General features: G+C 37.9%; 1 protein-coding gene across 9 annotated transcripts in view; it reads left to right on the top strand.

The window, feature by feature from the left end:
* The window catches only part of EVI5 (ecotropic viral integration site 5), a 200,801-nt gene that overhangs the window by 71,279 nt on the left and 109,053 nt on the right, over nt 1-20,469 (top strand). For 8 of the 9 annotated variants that reach the window (XM_029228677.1, XM_029228680.1, XM_029228681.1 and 5 more), the window contains 7 exons: nt 781-970; nt 1,627-1,851; nt 2,672-2,746; nt 6,398-6,523; nt 8,430-8,573; nt 9,542-9,631; nt 9,736-9,833. In XM_029228677.1, the coding sequence (XP_029084510.1) occupies nt 781-970; nt 1,627-1,851; nt 2,672-2,746; nt 6,398-6,523; nt 8,430-8,573; nt 9,542-9,631; nt 9,736-9,833 (948 nt within the window). The remainder of the gene's footprint in view (nt 1-780; nt 971-1,626; nt 1,852-2,671; nt 2,747-6,397; nt 6,524-8,429; nt 8,574-9,541; nt 9,632-9,735; nt 9,834-20,469) is intronic. The other variant, XM_029228679.1, reaches the window with a different exon arrangement.

The following is a 20,469-nucleotide window of genomic DNA, read 5'->3' on the forward strand; positions in this document are numbered from 1 at the left end:
TGTGTATATAAACAGATAAATGAAATCTTCTAATTTTAGTTTTAGTAATTATTCAGTTTTTTACTCAAACATTGCATGGGCCAAACAAAACACTTTTTGTTTGGGCAGGTTAGTTACGCATCGGTAAAAGCAGAATGAAAGGGGCTTCCCTGGTGGCGCAGTGGTTGAGAGTCCGCCTGCCGATGCAGGGGACACGGGTTCGTGCCCCGATCCAGGAGGATCCCACATGCTGCAGAGCGGCTGGGCCTGTGAGCCATGGCCGCTGAGCCTGTGCGTCCGGAGCCACAACAGTGAGAGGCCCGCGTACCACAAAAAAAAAAAACGAAAAAAAAAAAAAAAGCAGAATGAAAAAAGACTAGGGATTTGATTAATTTGTGTGTCTGCCTTACTTTTTTAGCCCTAGACACATTGTAAACATGATAGGGTTAGTTCTTTCATAGAATTGGTTATACCTCTTCCAAGTAGTTTTTTTTTCCTGAAGCCCTCCCAATCACTTTTCTCACCAGAAGATTTCTTTTAATTTGAATTTTTAGTGGTGATGAAGGGAAATTATGAGGGGACTAATAGTAAAATATTTAACATAATTTACTATTTCAAATTTTGAAAATGCTATGCTTAGTAGAAAAAATACAGCAGTTAATTTTATAGATGCCGACCAAATATTATTGAAATTATATATATTTTAAAACCATGGCTAAATTGCAGTAGTGAAGCTCTTAAGTATCATCATGTCATCTAGTGTCACAGTGAGATGTTGAGCAATTTTTAATTATGTTTTAGATTGTTAGAAACAGATAGTAAATCTTTAAGATCTGTAAATGGATCAAGAAGAAACAGTGGCTCCTCCCTTGTATCAAGTTCATCAGCCTCCAGCAACCTCAGTCACCTTGAAGAAGACTCTTGGATTCTTTGGGGAAGAATTGTGAATGAATGGGAAGATGTGCGCAAAAAGAAGGAAAAGCAAGTTAAGGTATTCATATTCTTTGCTTAAGTCCTTCCTCTTATCCGAAAGGGCATGAGGCATCAATTAATAGAGGATTAAAAAAAATCAGATTCTAGTACTTCCCAAGTACTATGATGAAGAGGTCTGCTTTATATATTTGTGCCCGTAGAAGTTTTGGTTTGTAGCTATCAATTGTTATAGAGGTCTCCTAATTGTAGAAATATATAGCTGAAAATTATTTTAGACATTAAATTCTCTTATTTTATAGATTCAGAAATGGAAGTTGTGACATCCTACATCCTTCAGTTACCAGTATTTTACTTTTTTTATTTTAAAACATAAAACAGCCCTTTGAAAGATGATGGTTACAGTGCCATCATTCACAGCTCTGCAGATTATCAGGTCCTTAATACCTTTAGAGGCCATACTCTGAGTGAAATGACAAGAATTTATCCATGGCATTGTTGTCTCTCTGGTCAGAACAGAATATACCCGTATCTTAGCCAAATCTTAGCCTTGGTTAAAAAGTTCCCTAGTCTTATTTTTATAAAAGTAGCTTTGTGAATTATAAATTTGAGAAAGTCATCTACTCTACTCCAATCTCCAATAAGTCTTCTTTGGCTTTCAAGGTAGGAAGCCTAAATAAGTCACTTAAACATTTTTATTTTTATTTTTATTTGTAGGAACTTGTTCGTAAAGGGATACCCCATCATTTTAGAGCAATAGTTTGGCAACTTTTGTGCAGTGCACAAAGTATGCCAATTAAGGATCAGTATTCAGAACTCCTGAAAATGACCTCACCTTGTGAAAAATTGATCCGAAGGGACATTGCTAGAACTTATCCTGAACACAATTTTTTTAAGGAAAAAGATAGTCTTGGACAGGAGGTTTTGTTTAATGTAATGAAGGTAAGTTCTATTTATTCATTTTTTGAGATGAAATGAATTCTCAGGAGGTTGAAATTAAACATTTCTCATAATGAAGTATGAACTCTCACCCCAGTAATCAGTTGCCTTTGGCAGTAAATTTGACTTTAGCATAATTTTGGCTTTAATTCTGATGCTAGATTATTGTCTAGTTTGGAGAACTCTTAGAAAATTCCTCACATTGCTTGGTATTAGTTGACTGAAATCAAATAACCTATAAATCACTATACATACCATAGAGAAGATCTTCCATGAGAATGAATAATTCACCTTCTATGAGTCACAATCTGGGAGCAAATTTTTCGCTTGCTGTGGCCAGCATTGCTAGGAGCTCTTAGCCCTTAAAAGTGTGTGCCATTGTAATTTTTTCTCCAATGTTGCCTTTTCCCTTTGCATAATTCCTTTTCCTTCTAGCTTCCTCCATGAAATATTGATTTCTTGTTAAATCATTTCAATTTTGTCAGTGCTTTACCTTCATCCTACTCTAGTTTTGATCTTTGTCAGATATATATTTTTAATGATTTTTAAGCTTTGTCACTTTCCTGAGTACAAATGCCTTTATTTTCTTGTCCTTAGGAGTTGTCAGTTCCTAATTGGGAAATCATCAAAATAAAATTTTATGTAATAAATCATTTGCTTTTAAAATACTTACAGGATAGGATAACATCTACAGCAAAGCAAGCAAGAGCTTCTCTAAAAAAAATGGTCTTTAATCCACCTTCTTACTGTCTTTAGGCTTTTAGAGAAGGAAGGTATGATATATCATGTGAAAGTATTTTGAACAACATTTTTTACTTTTTAGGCATATTCTTTAGTGGATCGTGAGGTTGGTTACTGTCAAGGAAGTGCTTTTATAGTTGGATTGTTGCTTATGCAGGTAAGTTAGTACAAGTATTAAATGTTCAATTAAGTTCTTTATTAAAGTCGGAGAACTTAAATATCATCCTTGTTTTAGTAAGTGGATATTGGGTATTTCCCCCTAAACATAGTCTAAATAGGAACATTTAGTTTGCATTTTAAAATATTAAAAGTATTGAAAATAACATACAATAGATATGCTGCCACTAAATCAAATTTCACCTTATCTACATTTGGACCATAATATTCTCTAAAGCCTGTATCTACTTTTAAATCTTAACTTATATGTCAATATTTAATGAGGAATAATCTTTTCCCAGCCAAGGAGGACTGATTAAAGTGTTGGTATGAAAATCTTATTTATGGAAATTCCCTGGCGGGTTCTATCGCTGGTTGGGGAACTAAGATCACACATGCTGCGCGGCACAGCCACAAAAAAAAAAAAAAAAAAGAAAGAAAAGAAAATCTTACTTATGATGTACAACGTCTTTGGAAATTTATACAGTAATTTTATTTGTCACAGAGCTGAGGGCTTGTTATGCCTGTTTCACTATAGGCTCTAAAATAGAGGTACTCAGTCACTTTTACTGCCCTGGGGATATAACATGTATTTCCATTGGCAGTGACTTATTTTGGGTGGGGTGTTTTCAGAAGTCAAGGACAGGGACAATCAGTCATAACTTTGAAGGGAAATAGTATGTTATGTTACCTCTCCAGCCTTATTGAAATTTAAAAAAAAAGTCTATCATACTCTATATTTAGTCTCAGACTAAAATTTGATCTGAAAAGAAACCTTGAAGATAACTTCGAGTCATGTAGGCTTGTTTTTGCAACTCAGTTCTGCACTGAGTTCAGAACTCAGTGATTCTTATTAACTCAGTGTCATAGAGAAAGTATGTAGCAACACATTGCTGTAAGACTCAAGTGTGCAGATTTCTTTATAATAAAAGGAATGACTGTAAAACAACTGGGTGATTGTTCTTCATATTTATATTTTACTTGGTGTCACTTTTTCATTTTGTGACTATCGTTTCAATCTTTTTGAGAGGGACCCAGTAATAGTATTTTTTCTACCTCCTTTTGGTCTTTTATTCAATCATTTCAACTTATTTTTTTAAATATCACCATTTTTAAAACCTTCTCCCAATTTCTATATCAGTGCTATTGCGGAGGAGAGAGGGAATGAATTATTTGATATGTCCAGAGGAGAAGAAGTTCTTACAAGGCAAAAAAGGGAGATAAATTGACTCATTCTCACTGTGACTGGAGTTGAGGGGTGGGGGGAGAAGTGGAAAGTGGAAGGTAGTTGTGGGAGGTGAGTTTGGAGAAGTAGTAAGGGGCCACATCATGTAGGACCTTGTAAGCATTTTGACTTTTACTGAGGATATGGGGAGGCACTGGAGTGTTTTGAGCAGTGGAGTGATGTGATCTGATTCATACTTTAAAAGTATCACTCTGGGATTTGAACCTCAGGTGGTGTGGCCCTAGAGCGTGCACTAGTAACTACCGGCCGGGATCATTGGAGGAAAGGAGTCAAAGATCTGCTAGGCCAGGGAATTAATCCTCATGAAAATGAGTGGAGTTTGGGGTTGGGGGTTGATCCAGAGGTTTGTAGATGCTGCAAAAAAGAGGAGTAAAGGGTAATATCTGCTGGTATGTGTTTCAGAGAGAAGGGGCAGTTAATGCAATGGCAGTGAGGCATTGAGGTCCAAGGAGGGACATAAACCTCTCTACCCCAGGCCTCTTCCAGTGCTCTGGGAGAGAAAACAGCCACCTCAGGAGAGAGCCAGGTTTCGGTGTTGAAGTATTCTTCGGGGGAATCAGGTTTCACTTAGAGAAAGACAGTGAAAGAATATTTGGTAAACAGATTGAGGGTATAGGTAGGATATTTTGTTGATGGCGTATTATCAGTTTCAGAAAGTACTGTGGAAAAGGTTTCGGGAATATTGGAAATGGTGTTAAATTATGGGAGCAGTAGAACCAAGCACATGGGATGAGAGTTCTGGGAGGTGTGGTTTCTTGCAGTAACTGATATAAAAATCAGTGGGGCTATAAACCTTGACAGGATTAATAAGGATGGTCCCCAAGGCAAAACTGTGGCTATGTGTGTTGGGAGGAAGGAAGGAAGCATGGGTTTTGCCAAGAATAACTCTTGGCTCCTGTCCATGGCTGTGTCAAGTCCAGGAAAAGTGTGTTGTTAATAAAAGTAGTCTTCAGTAAGAAGAGTGCCTAGAGACCCTTTGAGGTTTCGTCTTTTGAAACACACTGGTATAATGTGAGTGAATGAACATTAGAAAATTTTATTTTAAGAAAAGCCACACAGGGGAATTCCCTGGCCGTCCAGTGGTTAGGACTCCGTGCTTCCACTGTAGGGGGCATGCGTTCCATCCCTGGTTGGGGAACTAAGATCCCCGCATGCCATGTGGCAGGCCAAAAAAAAAAAAAGACCACAAAATAATTTGTATAAGTGTTATGTGCCTACATATTCTTATTACAGAGCTTTTACGTTCATTATCTTAGTTGATAATGATTATCTAGTGAGTTACACATAAAATGTGAAATTGGAACCTTTAAAACTCTAATTATAGGTTTTTTTAAAACTTATTTTACAAGTCCTTTTAACACTTACGCCATATTGTTTCTGCTTGGAACCCTTGAAAGGCTTCCTATCTCACTTAAGGTAAAAGTCCACATCCTTACAGTGGCTTCTAAAATCCTATGTAATTTGGTTCTCTTTATTTCTCCTCCATAACCATACTTTCATTTGTAACATTACTACTAATTTAGTAGTCCCCTATTTGTTGTTCCTTGAGCATGCCAATTGTGATTCCATTTCAAGACCTTTGTATTATTCTCCCCGGACTGTTCTTTCTTCAGTTGTTCCCTTACTTCAGTATTTTGCTCAAATGTTACCTTATCAAGAGACTTTCCCTGACCTATCTATATATAAACAGCATTGTAGCTCCCTGGGATTCCCTGTTGCTCTACTTTGCTTTATTTCCATAGCACTTCTCACCATCTGACATATATGTTAATTGATTTATTCCATGTATTATCTGTCTCTCCCAACTAGAAGGTTCAGTCTCCTTGTAGATACTGTTTATTTTGTTCACTGGTATATTCTCAGAGAGAAGTATCTGGCTTTAAATGAATAATCATTGGTTGAATTCATGAGTAAGGCAAGTGAGGCAGCTGGTCTCAGAGGCTGTAAGATTTGTCTAACTTCTCATTGTTGGCGATAGAATGGGAAATTAGAAGCTTCTGATTTCTAGTCCATTGCTCTTAATATTGTACCTCCTGGCACTCAGGATTGACATATATACACTACCATGTGTAAAATAGCTAGTGGGTACATGCTACAATGCACAGGAAGCTAAGATCGGTGCTCTGTGACAACCTAGATGGGTCGGGTGATGGGTGGGGATGGGTGGGAGGGAGGTCCAAGAGGGAGGGGATATATATATACATATAGCCGATTCACTTCATTGTACAGCAGAAACTAACACAACATTGTAAAGCAATTATGCTCCAGTAGAAGAAAAAGTTAATGACAATAAAAACCAAAATAACAACATTGTTTATAGTTGGATGGGTACTTAGTTTAAATGTGTTTAGCTTATTTGCATATCACAGAACATTAACCTATGTTGCTTTTTTCCTCCTAATGCAGATGCCAGAAGAAGAAGCTTTCTGTGTATTTGTTAAATTAATGCAAGATTATAGACTTCGTGAACTTTTTAAACCAAGTATGGCAGAATTAGGCCTTTGTATGTACCAGTTTGAATGCATGATACAGGTAAAAGTGTGGTGTTAACCAAAAACATATTGCCTTTATATTTTTTGTCATCTTGGTTTGAGTGACAACTAAGCAAATTTAATGTTAAAGGCATTAAAGCAATAGAAAAAAAAACTGTTTTAATCACATCATCATTTGTTGTTCAGTTAATCCACAGTTTAGACCTACTTCTCAGTTAGGCGCTGTCTGCAGGTAGATCACAGTCTGGAACTTGACTAGTTTTTATATTCAGACCTTAAGCATTTGTGCCAAATATAGTATATCATAACCTAGATGCATGAATTTCTTTATTATGCCATATTGTATCCTATTATTTTACGTAGACTTTGCTCTCTTACAGAAGCCCATGACATTTGGACACTGATATCAATTCATTTCCTTTGAGACTATCTCTTTTATCTCTTTCAGTCCTCTCCCCTGCCTTTCCCTTTTCATCACTTTTTTTGCTAGCCTGTAATCTTTTAAAAAAGATATGTTTCTATCCTTTTGTGTTACTAGTTTAAGAGTCAGAGTCTTAGTGACTGTGTGAGGGTGAAGAGGAGGAAGAGAGGAATCAAAACCAAGTAAAAAATACCTTTGAAGTATTTCATCTTTCTGGATTTAATTTTATATTTATATATATAAATCAATTTACTATTTTGTCCTGTAATGTAATGGTAGAAATATTCTTCATTTACTTAAATTTCAATTAGGTAAGCAGAATTTAAGAATATAGGTTAATCATTCAGCTGGCATAAGAGACATTTTCACAAGTCTACTTTTCCCTGGCAGCCTTACCCACAGCAATTTTAAAATTCTCTATCTTTTCTGTGTGTGATGAGATGAAGGGGATATACAAAATGTTTTTACATTTTAAAGTAAAAGACAAAGTAGGTCTTGGTGATTCTTAATTTTTTTTTCTTTTTGAACTAGTAAGCTTATTTTTATCACCCTTAAACTCCCTTGGTTTATTTTCAGTTAATGTGTCATTTATGTTTTGAATTACTAGAGTGTTGAAGTATCTGTATTTTGGGTGAGAAGGTAGGAAGCTTAGGATAGGTGACCAATGGTAGATAGCACCTGAAAGTATTTCAAGATAACATTTCTTTCCCTTAAAAAATTTTTTTTGGGCTTCCCTGGTGGCGCAGTGGTTGAGAGTCTGCCTGCTGATGCAGGGGACACAGGTTCGTGCCCCGGTCTGGGAAGATCCCACATGCCGCAGAGCAGCTGGGCTCGTGAGCCATGGCCGCTGGGCCTGCGCGTCCGGAGCCTGTGCTCCGCAGTGGGAGAGGCCACAACAGTGAGAGGCCCGCATACCGCAAAAAAAAAAAAAAAAAAGACAAGAAAAAGTTTTTTTGGAAATATTATAGTTTATAGAAAAGTATAGAAAATATCAGATACCCATGTACCCACAAATAAGATTAAAGAAATATAAAATTTTTACTTATTTATTGTAATTTTTCTTTTTATTAATCATCAAAAGTTCCAACTTTTTTTTTTTTTTTTGCGGTATGCGGGCCTCTCACTGTTGTGGCCTCTCCCGTTGCGGAGCACAGGCTCCGGACACGCAGGCTCAGCGGCCATGGCTCACGGGCCCAGCCGCTCCGCGGCATGTGGGATCTTTCTGGACTGGGGCATGAACCCGTGTCCCCTGCATCGGCAGGCAGACTCTCAACCACTGCGCCACCAGGGAAGCCCCCAGCTCCAACTTTTTAAGTTCCAACTCCACATCCTTTTTCCCTTCTTTCTTTTCCAGACAATAACCACTGTCCAGAATGTGTCAGTTTCTGCCTCTTAACTCTTCCGTATGAAGCCTAAATTTTATGTTTGTGTTTGCTGTCAGCTACTTTAGTATGTATACAATGGTCTGGCTTAAAATACTCAGTTTTACCATGTTTTAACTAAGAAATTCTTTTCACCTCTTTAGGAGCATCTTCCAGAGCTCTTTGTGCATTTTCAGTCTCAGAGTTTTCATACCTCAATGTATGCATCATCTTGGTTTCTGACTATCTTCCTTACGACTTTTCCACTACCGATTGCAACAAGGATATTTGATATCTTTATGTCTGAGGTGAGTTAATGGGCAGACTGAGCAAAGGAATCATTGGGTTAATGAGAGCTGGGCAATGAGGCCAATGATAAAGGAGACCCATGTGTTCCATGCTAAACTGCTTACCTGGATAATCTCATTTAATCCTTTAACAACCCTATCAGTACTATTCATCTCCCCATTTGATAGATGAGAGATTAGGAAGCCAATATTTAGAGAAAGATTAAGTAGCTCGTCTATGGACACATAAGTGGTATAGTAACCAGGATTCAGATGTAGGCATTCAAAATCTGGAGCCCACACTCTTAATCAGACCTCTGTTTCACCTCCTTTTTGATTTAGTGAGAATTAGTGAGGGGTAAAGTCTACCTTACAGTCAGTATTGTTGCAATGCATCTGTTACCCAAAGAGGAAGAAGTAATGAGTATAATTAAGTTTCTTCTATCCCATGAACACCTTGCAGGCAGTCCTTCTAATTGTCAGTGATATGTAGTAGTGATCCTTTGTCTTGTATATTTTGAGTGAGAAGGTAGGAAGGTAAGGATAGGTGATCAGTAATGGAGAGCACCTAAGAGTATTATTAATTGTTATCAATTACATCTTGGGAAGATCAGTTTGTATAATGTAGCTAAGTTAGGTTAGTCTGGAGCCAGCAAGCTATGATTCATGTACTAATCTCTTCTGGTTTGCATGCCAAATCTGTCCTTCCACTTATTTCTGTAAATAAAGTTTCTTGGAACATAGCTGTGACCATTTGTTGATGTGATGTCTGTGTCTGCTTTTGAGCTGCAATGGCAGGGTTGATTATTTGTGACAGCAACCATAGGTAGGGCTCATAAAGCCTAAAACATTTGTTCTCCAACTCTTTACAGAAAATGTGTGCGCACCTCTGTTTAGATACCTAAATGTTTACCTTAGTATTCTTTTGAATGATTAGTTTTTGGTTTGAAAGAATAAGACAAATTTGACTTTATAATTTGATTCCTCAGGGTTTAGAAATAGTGTTTCGGGCAGGATTAGCGCTTCTTCAAATGAATCAGGCAGAACTGATGCAACTCGACATGGAAGGGATGTTACAGGTAAGCCAGGCCATGATTTCTTGAATGTCTCTAGATTTTACTATTAATTAATTGATAATAAACGGTACTAAGTCATTCTTATGTTTTCTTCTATTGTATTTTAGCACTTTCAGAAGGTCATTCCACATCAGTTTGATGGTGGTCCAGACAAATTAATCCAGGCAGCTTACCAAGTCAAGTATAACTCAAAAAAAATGAAAAAGTAAGTATTTTATATTTTGTTTTTTTAGTTATGGGGGTTTGTTGATGCATTTAGGAAATTAAATGGAAGAAGCAAAACATTCTAGTGGTGAGTGCAGATTTCCTCCTCATTTTATAGAGCTGTAATGTTTTATTTGGTGGTATTGGTTTCAATATAACCTAAATTTAATATTGGAATTTCATAGTGCTCTAGTGTTGCATGGGATTATTGTGTATTACTTTTAAAACTCCCCTTTCCATTCCACATTGATTAGAATTAGGAACCTGGTAAGTGTATATATGTGAGTGTGCTGTTATTTTAGAAACTGCTTTTATGGTGTGGTCTAAGTCACTGACATTCTTTTCCTCTTAGTTGATCCCAGTTTATCACTTAAGTTCAAGATTAGCATAACCAGCAAGATAGGCATGAAGTATGCATTAAGTTAAAATTTTGTTTACTGTGTATTACTTTCTAGTGAAACTTTTCTTTGAATATATTTCATAAAAGTTCAAGATATGCAGTGTTGGCCTGTAAAGGTTAATTTTTGAAATATGATAAAGGTGTTAATTAAGAACAACAGCTCTTACTCTTCTAGGTTCCAGTAATTAAATAAATCTTAGCCTGAGGTCATTGTTAGCATTCCTGACACTTGTTCTCAGTATCTCTGCTGCTGCAAGGTGAAATTACATTAACATGTACAACTATTCCCATGGAGATTCCTACTCCAGAAAGTATATTAGAATATGAGTAAGAATTATGTTATTAAAATTAGTTGGCTCTAATTTGAAAAAAGACAATTTATCATATTCAACTATTATTGTTAATAAATTACCTGTGAAATTTCTAATAATCACATCACACCATCATTTTGAGACATTACTGACCGAAAAGCTGTTCTGTTCTATAATTGGTAAAATCTTAGGCACCATCTCAATTTCTGCCTGTTGACCTTAATTTAAAAATACTTCATTGGGACTTCCCTGGTGGCACAGTGGTTAAGAATCCGTCTGCCAACGCAGGGGACACAGGTTCAATCCCTGGTCTGGGAAGATCCCACATGCCATGGGGAGCAACTAAGCCTGTGCGCCACAACTACTGAGCCTGTGCTCTAGAGCTCACAAGCCACAACTACTGAGCCTGTGTGCCACAACTACTGAAGCCTGCATGCCTAGAGCCTGTGCTCCGCAACAAGAGAAGCCAACGCAATGGAAAGCCCACGCACTGCCATGAAGAGTAGCCCCTGCTTGCCGCAGCTAGAGAAAGCCCATGTGCAGCAAAGAAGACCCAGTGCAGCCAAAAATAAATCAATAAATGAATAAATAAATTTATTAGAAAAAAACTTTATTGCTAAAAATTGCTGATCATCATTTGAGCCTTCATCAAGTTGTAATCTTTTTTACAATAGTAACATCAAAGATCACTGATTATAGATCACCGTAACAAATATGCTTCTGTTTTCTTTCCCTCCCTTTTTTTTTCTTTTGTTGGTACTTCCCTTCCTTTTCTGTTGCAGTATCTACTTCTTACTGCATTGACTACTTCTTAGTGGTTAGTTGTTTATGCATATTCTGGAGAATAATACTTCATCAGTATTAAAAGATGAGTGTCATCCATTTCTACTAAGTATCACTCTCAGAATGTAATGAACTTAGACTTGGACCTGGCTCTGAAGAAGGTTCAAATTTCCTGTGGGTAGGATGGTGGCAGAACAGAATTAAATAGCCTATTACAGTCTGGTAGATGTCAATATAACATGTTATTAATATAACATGTAAGAGATGCCTAAACTATGTGTCTTTAAACTGCATACACAGCCTAGTCTGTTGGGGCCCAGGAAAATGTTCAGAGCATGGTAACTAGATTTTCATTCTTTCCTAACTTTTATCTGCCCTGATAATATTCCTATGGTAGAGGTACTTTTACTGAGTTCAAGCTTGTAGTACTCGCCACACGACAGGCCAGTAAATCGAGAGACATGGTGTTGGGGCAAGGAATAGTGACTTTATTTGCAAAGCCGGAAGACCAGGAAGATGGTGGACTGGTGTCCCAGTGAACCATTTTACCCGAGTTAGGATTTAGGTCTCTTTAATACTAAAAGGGGAGAGTGTGTAGCTGGTTGTTGCAGACTTCTTGGTGCCAGAATCCTTTGTTCTTCCAGCTGTCCACCTGAGTCTAGCTGCAATGTTCCTATCAACCCTCAACAAAACAAATGTTGTTCTCTGTTCTGCAACTTTTTATCTCTGTATGAATGGAAAAGTGTTACATTGATACTTTTAAAGATCAAGCCTGGGAGGCAGAGCCTTGAGAATGGGCTCTCATGTATATTTTAGGCTATAGGCAACATCCTTTTACAAAGGTGCAGAGCCAGCATAACTAAAAACAGGCAACAGAGCTCAAAGGTTAGAGCTAAAGGAATAGATCCAATATGGAGTCAGGTTTGTTCTTCTTTGTTACAGTATCTTTGTTCTCCTTTCTAGCTCCCCTTTTACAATCTGCCTTCTACCACTTTATAAAAGTAAGGCAAACCTGTCACTCCAGTTCTTACTGTGGTACATTACTTTGGGATATAAAAATCTCTGGGGTACCAAACAAAAGGGACAATTTCAGAATGCCTTGCTACAGAAGGAGTGTGCCCTTAGAGAACAAAGCAAGAAAAATCAAATGGAGCAGCTTCTTATTTCATCCAGCTGACAAATGCTTGGCAAGGCTGCCTTATCTTGCTTATAGTTAGAATTGAAAAATAGAATGGTGGTTATTGGGTTATGTATTCATATATACTTATTTGAGTTGAAAAAGAACATGAACTTTACTGATAGAGAAAGTAAATATAATTTGACTCATTGGTTTAGTAACAGTGACTGCCTTTGCTGCTTAGGTTATAGAGTAGACATCCATAAATCAAATAAGTCTCATTTAAAGCTTTAGTGAAAAAATGTAAGCATATATAAATCGCATCCTTTGCAACTATATGCACTTAGGTAACAAAAATTTTTTAGACTTCTTTAAAGTATATAAGGGGCAACATTCTTTTAGCAGGTACATGAGAAAAAAAAGTTGAAGACCACTGACATGGCTGGATAGGAGGATGGCAGAAGATGAAGATTCAGGTTGTTTGTTTTTTTTTTAACAGAAGATGTTGGGGGTAGGTGTTTATTAATTAATTTATTTATTTTTGCTGTGTTGGGTCTTCGTTTCTGTGCGAGAGCTTTCTCTAGTTGTGGCAAGGGGGGGCCACTCTTCATTGCGGTGCGCGGGCCTCTCACTGTCGCGGCCTTGCTTGTTGCGGAGCACAGGCTCCAGACGCACAGGCTCAGTAGTTGTGGCTCATGGGCCCAGTTGCTCCGCGGCATGTGGGATCCTCCCAGACCAGGGCTCGAACCCGTGTCCCCTGCATTAGCAGGCAGATTCTCAACCACTGCACCACCAGGGAAGCCCTCAGGTTGTTTTCTGAAGGAGAGGGCACCAGAGTATAGTTTTAAAAAACTTATGTTTCCAGTTGCTGGGGTTAAATGATGACTACAGAGAGGGAGTTCCTCCGTTGTGGAACTTACAGATGTGCAGAAGACTGACTTTGAGATACAAAAACCTCTGGAGTTCCAAACAAAAGGTACAATTTCAGAATGACTTGCCCCAGAAGGAGTGTGCCCTGAGAGAGCAAAGCAAGAAAAATCAAATGGAGCAGCTCCTGAACAAATATACAGTATCATGTCCATCAGTGTCAGTGCCATGAAGGAAAAGTAAAGGAGGATGAAGGACATGGAAGTGATGGGGTGCTTTTTTTAGATAAAGAACTCAGGATAGGGCACACAGACTGATAAAGCACCATTTGAGCAGACAGCTGAAGGAAGTGAGAGAGGGAGCCATGTGATTATCTGAGCAAATATATTTCATGCTGAGAGAGCGGTAAATGTAATGAATGAAATAAGAATGATTGATATATTTAAGAACAGTAAAAAGCCAGTGTGACTGTACTGTAGGCAAATGGGAGTGTAATAGGCAGTGAAGTTTGAAACGTGGTGGGAACCTAGGGGTATTTAAAGCTGTGCTGTCCTGTATGGTAGCCACTACCTGTATGTGGCTATTTAAATAGAATTAAAGATTCATTAAATCAGTTGTATTAGCCATGTTTCAACTGCTCACTAATCACTCACATGTGGTTTAGAGGTTTCTTTAATATATGAATGTTGCAAGCAAGCAGTCTTAGCCTTTGGCTTCTTTTGTTGTAATTTTTATTTTGGTATACTTTTAAACTTTTCAAAAAAGTTACAAATATACTACAAGGAACTCCCTTATGCCACTTATCCAAATTCACCAATTGTTTACATTTTGCCCCATTTGTTTTATTTTCCTCCCCCCCCACATGCATATATATAAATAAAATGTGTGTGTGTGTGTGTGTGTGTGTGTGTGTAAGTAAAATCCATACCCATTATTTTTGGGAGGACACATTTTAGAGTAAGTTGAGATATTGTGCCCTTTTTCCTTAAATACTTGAATATGTACTTCCTAAGAACAGAGCTTTTTTTTTTTTCTTTAAACCGAAGTCAGCAGTTAATCAAAATCAGGAAATTATCATAGATACAATAGTATTCTAATCCATAAAAGAAGTTCAAATTTTATCACTTGTCCCAATAATATTCCTTACAACAATCTCCTCCTCCCATCCCCAACTTCTACCCACTCCCCACCCTTAATCCCTTACCCCCTGGGTCCTGTATCCACTCCAGACCCTCCAGGATCATGTATTGCAATTTGTTTATTTATTTATTTAAAGATTTAATTTTATTTATTTTTGGCTGTGTTGGGTCTTCATTGCTGCATGCGGGCTTTCTCTAGTTGCAGCAAGTGGGGGCTACTATTCGTTGTGGTGCGCAGACTTCTTGCGGTGGCTTCTCGTGTTGTGGAGCACGGGCTCTAGGTGTGCTGGCTTCAGTAGTTGCAGCACGCTGGCTCAGTAGTTGTGGTGCACGGGCTTAGTTGCTTCACGGCATGTGGGATCTTCCCAGACCAGGGCTCGAACCCATGTCCCCTGCATTGGCAGGTGGATTCTTAACCACTGCGCCACCAGGAAAGTCCTGTGTATTGCATTAGGTCTTCCATGTTTGTATTGTAAATAGTGTCGTTTCAGTCTCCTTTAATCTGAAATGCTCTCTCAATGCTTTGTGTTTCTCGACCTTGATATATTTGAAGAGTACAGGCTAGTTATTTTGTAGAAGATCCCACAATTTTGGTTTAATCTAACATTTCCTCATTATTAGGTTCAGGTTGCGCATTTTTGGCAGGTATACCAATAATATTGTATCTTCTCATCAGCCCTGGCTTGTCTCAATATTGATGATGTTACCTTTTTTTAAAAACAATTATTTATTTTTAAATTTTTATTGAAATATAGTTGATTTACAATGTTGTGTTAGTTTCAGGTGTACAGCAAAGTGATTCAGATATATATATAGATATATATAGATATATATATATACACACGCACACACACATATATATGTATATATACTTTTTTTACATTCTCTTCCATTATAGGTTATTACAAGATATTGAGTATAGTTCCCTGTGCTATACAGTAGATCCGTGTTGGTTATCTATTTTATGTATAGTAATGTGTATATTTTAATCCCAAACTCCTAATTTATCCTCCCCGCTTTGGTAACCATAAGTTTGTTTTCTATGTCTGTGAGTCTATTTCTGTTTTATAAATAAGTTCATTTGTATCATTTTTTTATATTGCACATATAAGCAATATCATATGCTATTTGTCTTTCTCTGGCTTACTTCAATTCACTTAATATGATAATCTTTAGGTCCATCCATGTTGCTGCAAATGGCATTATTCCATTCTTTTTTAAGGCTGAGTAATAGGCCATAGTGTGTATATACTACATCTTCTTTATCCATTTAGCTGTTAATGGACACTTAGGTTTCTTCCATGTCTTGTATTGTAAATAGTGCTGCTATGAACATTGGGGTGCATGTATCTTTTCAGCTTATGTTTTTCTCCAGATATATGCCCAGGAGTGGGATTGCAGGATCATATGGTAGCTCTACTTTTACTTTTTTAAGGAAGATGATGTTAGCTTTGATCACTTGGTTAATAAGGTGATGTCTGCCAGATTTCACTACTATAAAGTTATTATTTTGTCTTTTATGAGTAAGTAATTTGTGTCAAGGTACTTTGAGGTTATATAATATCCTGTTCCTTACCAAACTTTCCCTCCCCATATTTGGCTCTGTTTATGATTGTCTCACTCCCTCATTCCTTCCTTATTAATTGGCATTCTAGTATAAGTAAGAGGTTTCCCTTCTTTCTCTTTTTATCTCTTTGCTTGCTTGCTTGCTTATTTATTTATATCTGTGTGAATCCACTGAGTCTTATTATTTTTTTTTTTAAATTAAGAACTACTAGGTGGTTTTCAGACTGGTTTTTGAGAAGCCCTGATTTTTTTTAATTAATTAATTTATTTGTTTGTTTTTATTTCTTGGCTGTGTTGGGTCTTTGTTGCTGCGCATGGGCTTTCTCTAGTTGAGGGAAATGGGGGCTACTCTTCATTGTGGTGCGCAGGCTTCTCATTGTGGTGGCTTCTCTTGTTGTGGAGCACGGGCTCTAGGTGCACGGGCTTCAGTAGTTGTCGCACGTTGGCTCAGTAGTTGTGGCTCACGGGCTCTAGAGCGTGGGCTCAGTAGTTGTGGCGCATGGGCTTAGTTGCTCCACAGCATGTGGGATCTTCCCGGACCAGGGCTCGAACCCGTGTCCCCTGCATTGACAGGCCGATTCTTAACCACTGTGCCACCAGGGAAGTCCCCCAAAAATACCACTCTGGTAATAGTGTTTAGAAAAGATTGAGTTAAGAAACTGGCAAGTAGCAAGAACAATTAAAAGATTCCTCTAGTAATTTAGATAAGCCATAACAAAGGCCTAAAAATACTACCAGTGAAGGGAGAGGGAGGTAGCTTTGCAGCTACTTGGAAGTAGGTTTGCAGAAACCTGATCATACCTCAGCCAGGTGATCAAGGTCAACATCAACAGTGGTATCCTGTTGATAGTTTATACCTTTGATGAAAATGGGACTTACCTCTGTGGTCTTCCTCCCCCAAAACCCATATTACCAATATAATCATGAGCAAAGCATGAGACAGATCCCAGTTGAGGGACATTCTACAGAACACCTGATGACCAGTACTCCTCAAACTGTCAGGGTCATCAAAAACTTGGAAAGTCTGAGAGACTGTCCTAACCATGGGACTTTAAGAAGACGTGACAGCTAAGTGTAGTGTGGTATCCTGGATGGGATCCTAGAGTAGAAAAAGGACATGAGCCAAAAACTTCAGAAACCTGAATAAAGTATGGACTTTAGTTGTTAATAATATATTAATATTGGTTCATTAATTGTCATAAATGTACTATACTAATGTAAGGTTTAAACCTAGGAGAAACTGGGGATGGGGTTTATAGAAATTCTATACTCTTCTAATTATTTTGTAAATCTAAAACAGTTCTAAAAAATAAAGTTTGTTTAAAAAAATTATCAATGCAGATGAAAAAGTAATATTGAATTTTAGAGCAGTGTTAAGGTGGTTGAATTGAACATGCTTGGTGACTGAATTGGGAATCAGGGATTAAATGATAACTCATAGTGTTTTGTTTTAGGTTTGTGAATGAGTAATGATGACATTTATCACAATACATTACAAAATATCTGCTTCACAGTAGTCATTTGTGAAGGCTATACAGTTATTTCAACAGTGCAGCCATTGCTCAAAATGTTTCGCACTTTTTTAGAATCAAAAATTTTTTGGATATCCTGTATTCTTTTAGACATACCAAAGTAAGAGACATAGCAGTGTAGCAGTTAAGGGTGTGACCTTAGGCAAGTTTCTCCTTCTTTCTAAGCCTCAAAATTGGCATATTACATAGGCACTGTGGACAGAAGATTGTGAAAAGATGGCAGAGTAGGAAGCACCAGGAATCTGTCTGCCACCTAGACAGTAGTTGCACTGGCAGAATCTGTCTGATGTTAACTGTTTTGGAACTCTGAAGTCTATTGAAGACTTGTAACTTCTAGGGGTAGGCATGGTAAATTGCAGTTAATTTGATCAGTTCAGCTCTTAGCACATTACCCATTCTCTACCCCTTAGCCACTGACAGGCAGCTGTGCTTGTATTCCTGGAACAGCCTGCATGCAGCTTATGGGAGTCAGGGTGGGCAAGAAAGACCATGTCCTCCACATATTGGGGATCTGTGCTCTGATTCCTGATCACTGTTTTTGATCGGACAGGTGCAAAGAAGTTGTTGTTGCACATCTCCCCATTGATGTCGCACCTCTCTCCACTGTTGTTGCACCTCTTCCTCTGGCTGAAGAGACTGCCAAGAGATTTAAAGGGCTCGTGCCCTTTTCTCCCCTTCAATTTTTTCTTTTTCCGCTTTTGGGAGCCAGACACAAAAGACTAGGACGTTCAAAAACAACTGCGTATATGGAGAAAATTAAAATGTGACTGTGTATGCCCAAGGGAGAGGCTCAGAAAAGACCTGTGGATACCGTAAGTTTACAGCTCAGGTTGGTCATCAACACAGAGACAGCCTATAACAATCAAAAAGACAAAAACAATAACAAAAAACCCCCCAGCAAATCCTGGGGAGGGGGAGAATCTGATTTTCAGAGTTACCACATTACTAGATTCAAATGTCTAGTTTTCAACAACAAAAAAATCAAGGCATGTGAAGAAACAGGAAAATATGACCCATTCAAAGGAAAAAAATAAACTGTATCTGAAGGAAACTTCATTGCATATTTGGTAGATAGAAACTTTAAAAGATGCTCAAAGAAATAAAGGAAGCTGTGGGAAAAGTAAAGAAGATGTATGAACAAAATGGAAATATCAGTAAAGGGATAGAAAATCTAAAAAGAAACCAAAAATTAATTCTGGATCTGAAAAGTACAATAACTGAAATGAAAAGTTCACTAGAGTGATTGAAAGGCAGATATGAGCAGGTAGAAGAATAAGTGAACCTGAAGATAGGATACTGGAAATAACTGAGTTCGAGGAATAGCAACAACAAAAAAGACCTAAGAAAAGTGAACAGAGCCTAAGGGATCTGTGGGATACCATCAAGTGGACCAACATACATATTGTGGGAATCTGAGAAGGTGGGGTGGCGGGATAGAATGTTTGAAGAAATAATGGCTGAAAACTTAACACATTTGTTGAAAGACATGAATATAAACATTTAAGAAGCTCATTAACTCCAAGTAAAGTGATGTAAGAAAGACCCCACACCAAGACACATTATAATCAGACTTGCAAAAGGCAAAGAGAGAGCAAATCTTGAAGGCAGCAAAAGAGAAGCCAATCATTATGTACAAGGGATTCTCAATAAGATTATAAACATACTTCTCATCAGACACTTTGGAGGCCAGAAGACAAGTGGGCCTTTATATCCAAAGTGCTAAAAGGAAAAACAGTCAGGAATCCTGTATCTGGCAAAACTGTCTTTCAAAAGTGAGGGGAAAATCGAGACATTCCCAGGTAAATGAAGGCTAAGCTCGTATATCACTAGATCTGCCCTTCAGGAAATACTCATTCCTGCAGGGTGAAATGAAAGGACACTCAAGAAACAGTAACTCAAAGTCATCTCACAAAATGAACTTCTTAATTAAGGCAAACACATGGGCAATTATGAAAGCTATTATTATCATAACAGTGGACTGTAACTCCACTTTTTGTTTTCTACATGATTTAATAAATACATTTTTAAAAAAGCAATTATTAGTCTAAAAGTTACTAGTATTGTAATTTTTGTTTGTAGCTCCAAATCTTGTTTTCTACATTATTTAGGAGACTAATAGATTTAAAAGAATCATTAGTTTGTGTTTTGGGGCACACAATGTATAAATACATGTTTTTGTGACCAGTAACCAAAAGGGGTGGGAAAGAAGCTATAAAAGAGCAGAGTTCTTGTATATTATTTGTTTGGTTTTTTTTATTATTATTATTTTTTTGTGGTATGCGGGCCTCTCACTGTTGTGGCCTCTCCCGTTGCGGAGCACAGGCTCCGGGTGCGCAGGCTCAGCGGCCATGGCTCACGGGCCCAGCCACCCCGCGGCATGTGGGATCTTCCCGGACCAGGGCACGAACCCGTGTCCCCTGCATCAACAGGCGGACTCCCAACCACTGCGCCACCAGGGAAGCCCTCTTGTATATTATTGAAGTTAAGCTGCTATAAATTCAAATTAGAGTATTATAACTTTAGAATGTTAATATAATCTCCATGGAACCACAAAGAAAATAACAATGGAATATACACAATAGGAAATTAGAAAGGAATTTAAGCATTTCACTACAAAAAAACCAACTAAACACTGAAGACAACAATAATGCAGGAAATGAGGGACAAAAAAAGCTACAAGGCATATAGCAAACAAATAGCAAAATTACAGTAAGTCCTTCCTTATCAGTACTTACTTTAAAAGTAAATGAATTAATGGGCTTCCCTGGTGGCGCAGTGGTTGAGAGTCCGCCTGCCGATGCAGGGGACACAGGTTCGTGCCGTGGTCTGGGAAGATCCCACATGCCGCGGAGCGGCTGGGCCCATAAGCCATGGCCACTGAGCCTGCGCGTCCGGAGCCTGTGCTCCTCAACGGGAGAGGCC

Source organism: Monodon monoceros, unplaced genomic scaffold (assembly GCF_005190385.1).
Source record: "Monodon monoceros isolate NGI ecotype Baffin Bay Population unplaced genomic scaffold, NGI_Narwhal_1 Super_Scaffold_18, whole genome shotgun sequence".
NCBI lineage: Eukaryota > Metazoa > Chordata > Mammalia > Artiodactyla > Monodontidae > Monodon > Monodon monoceros.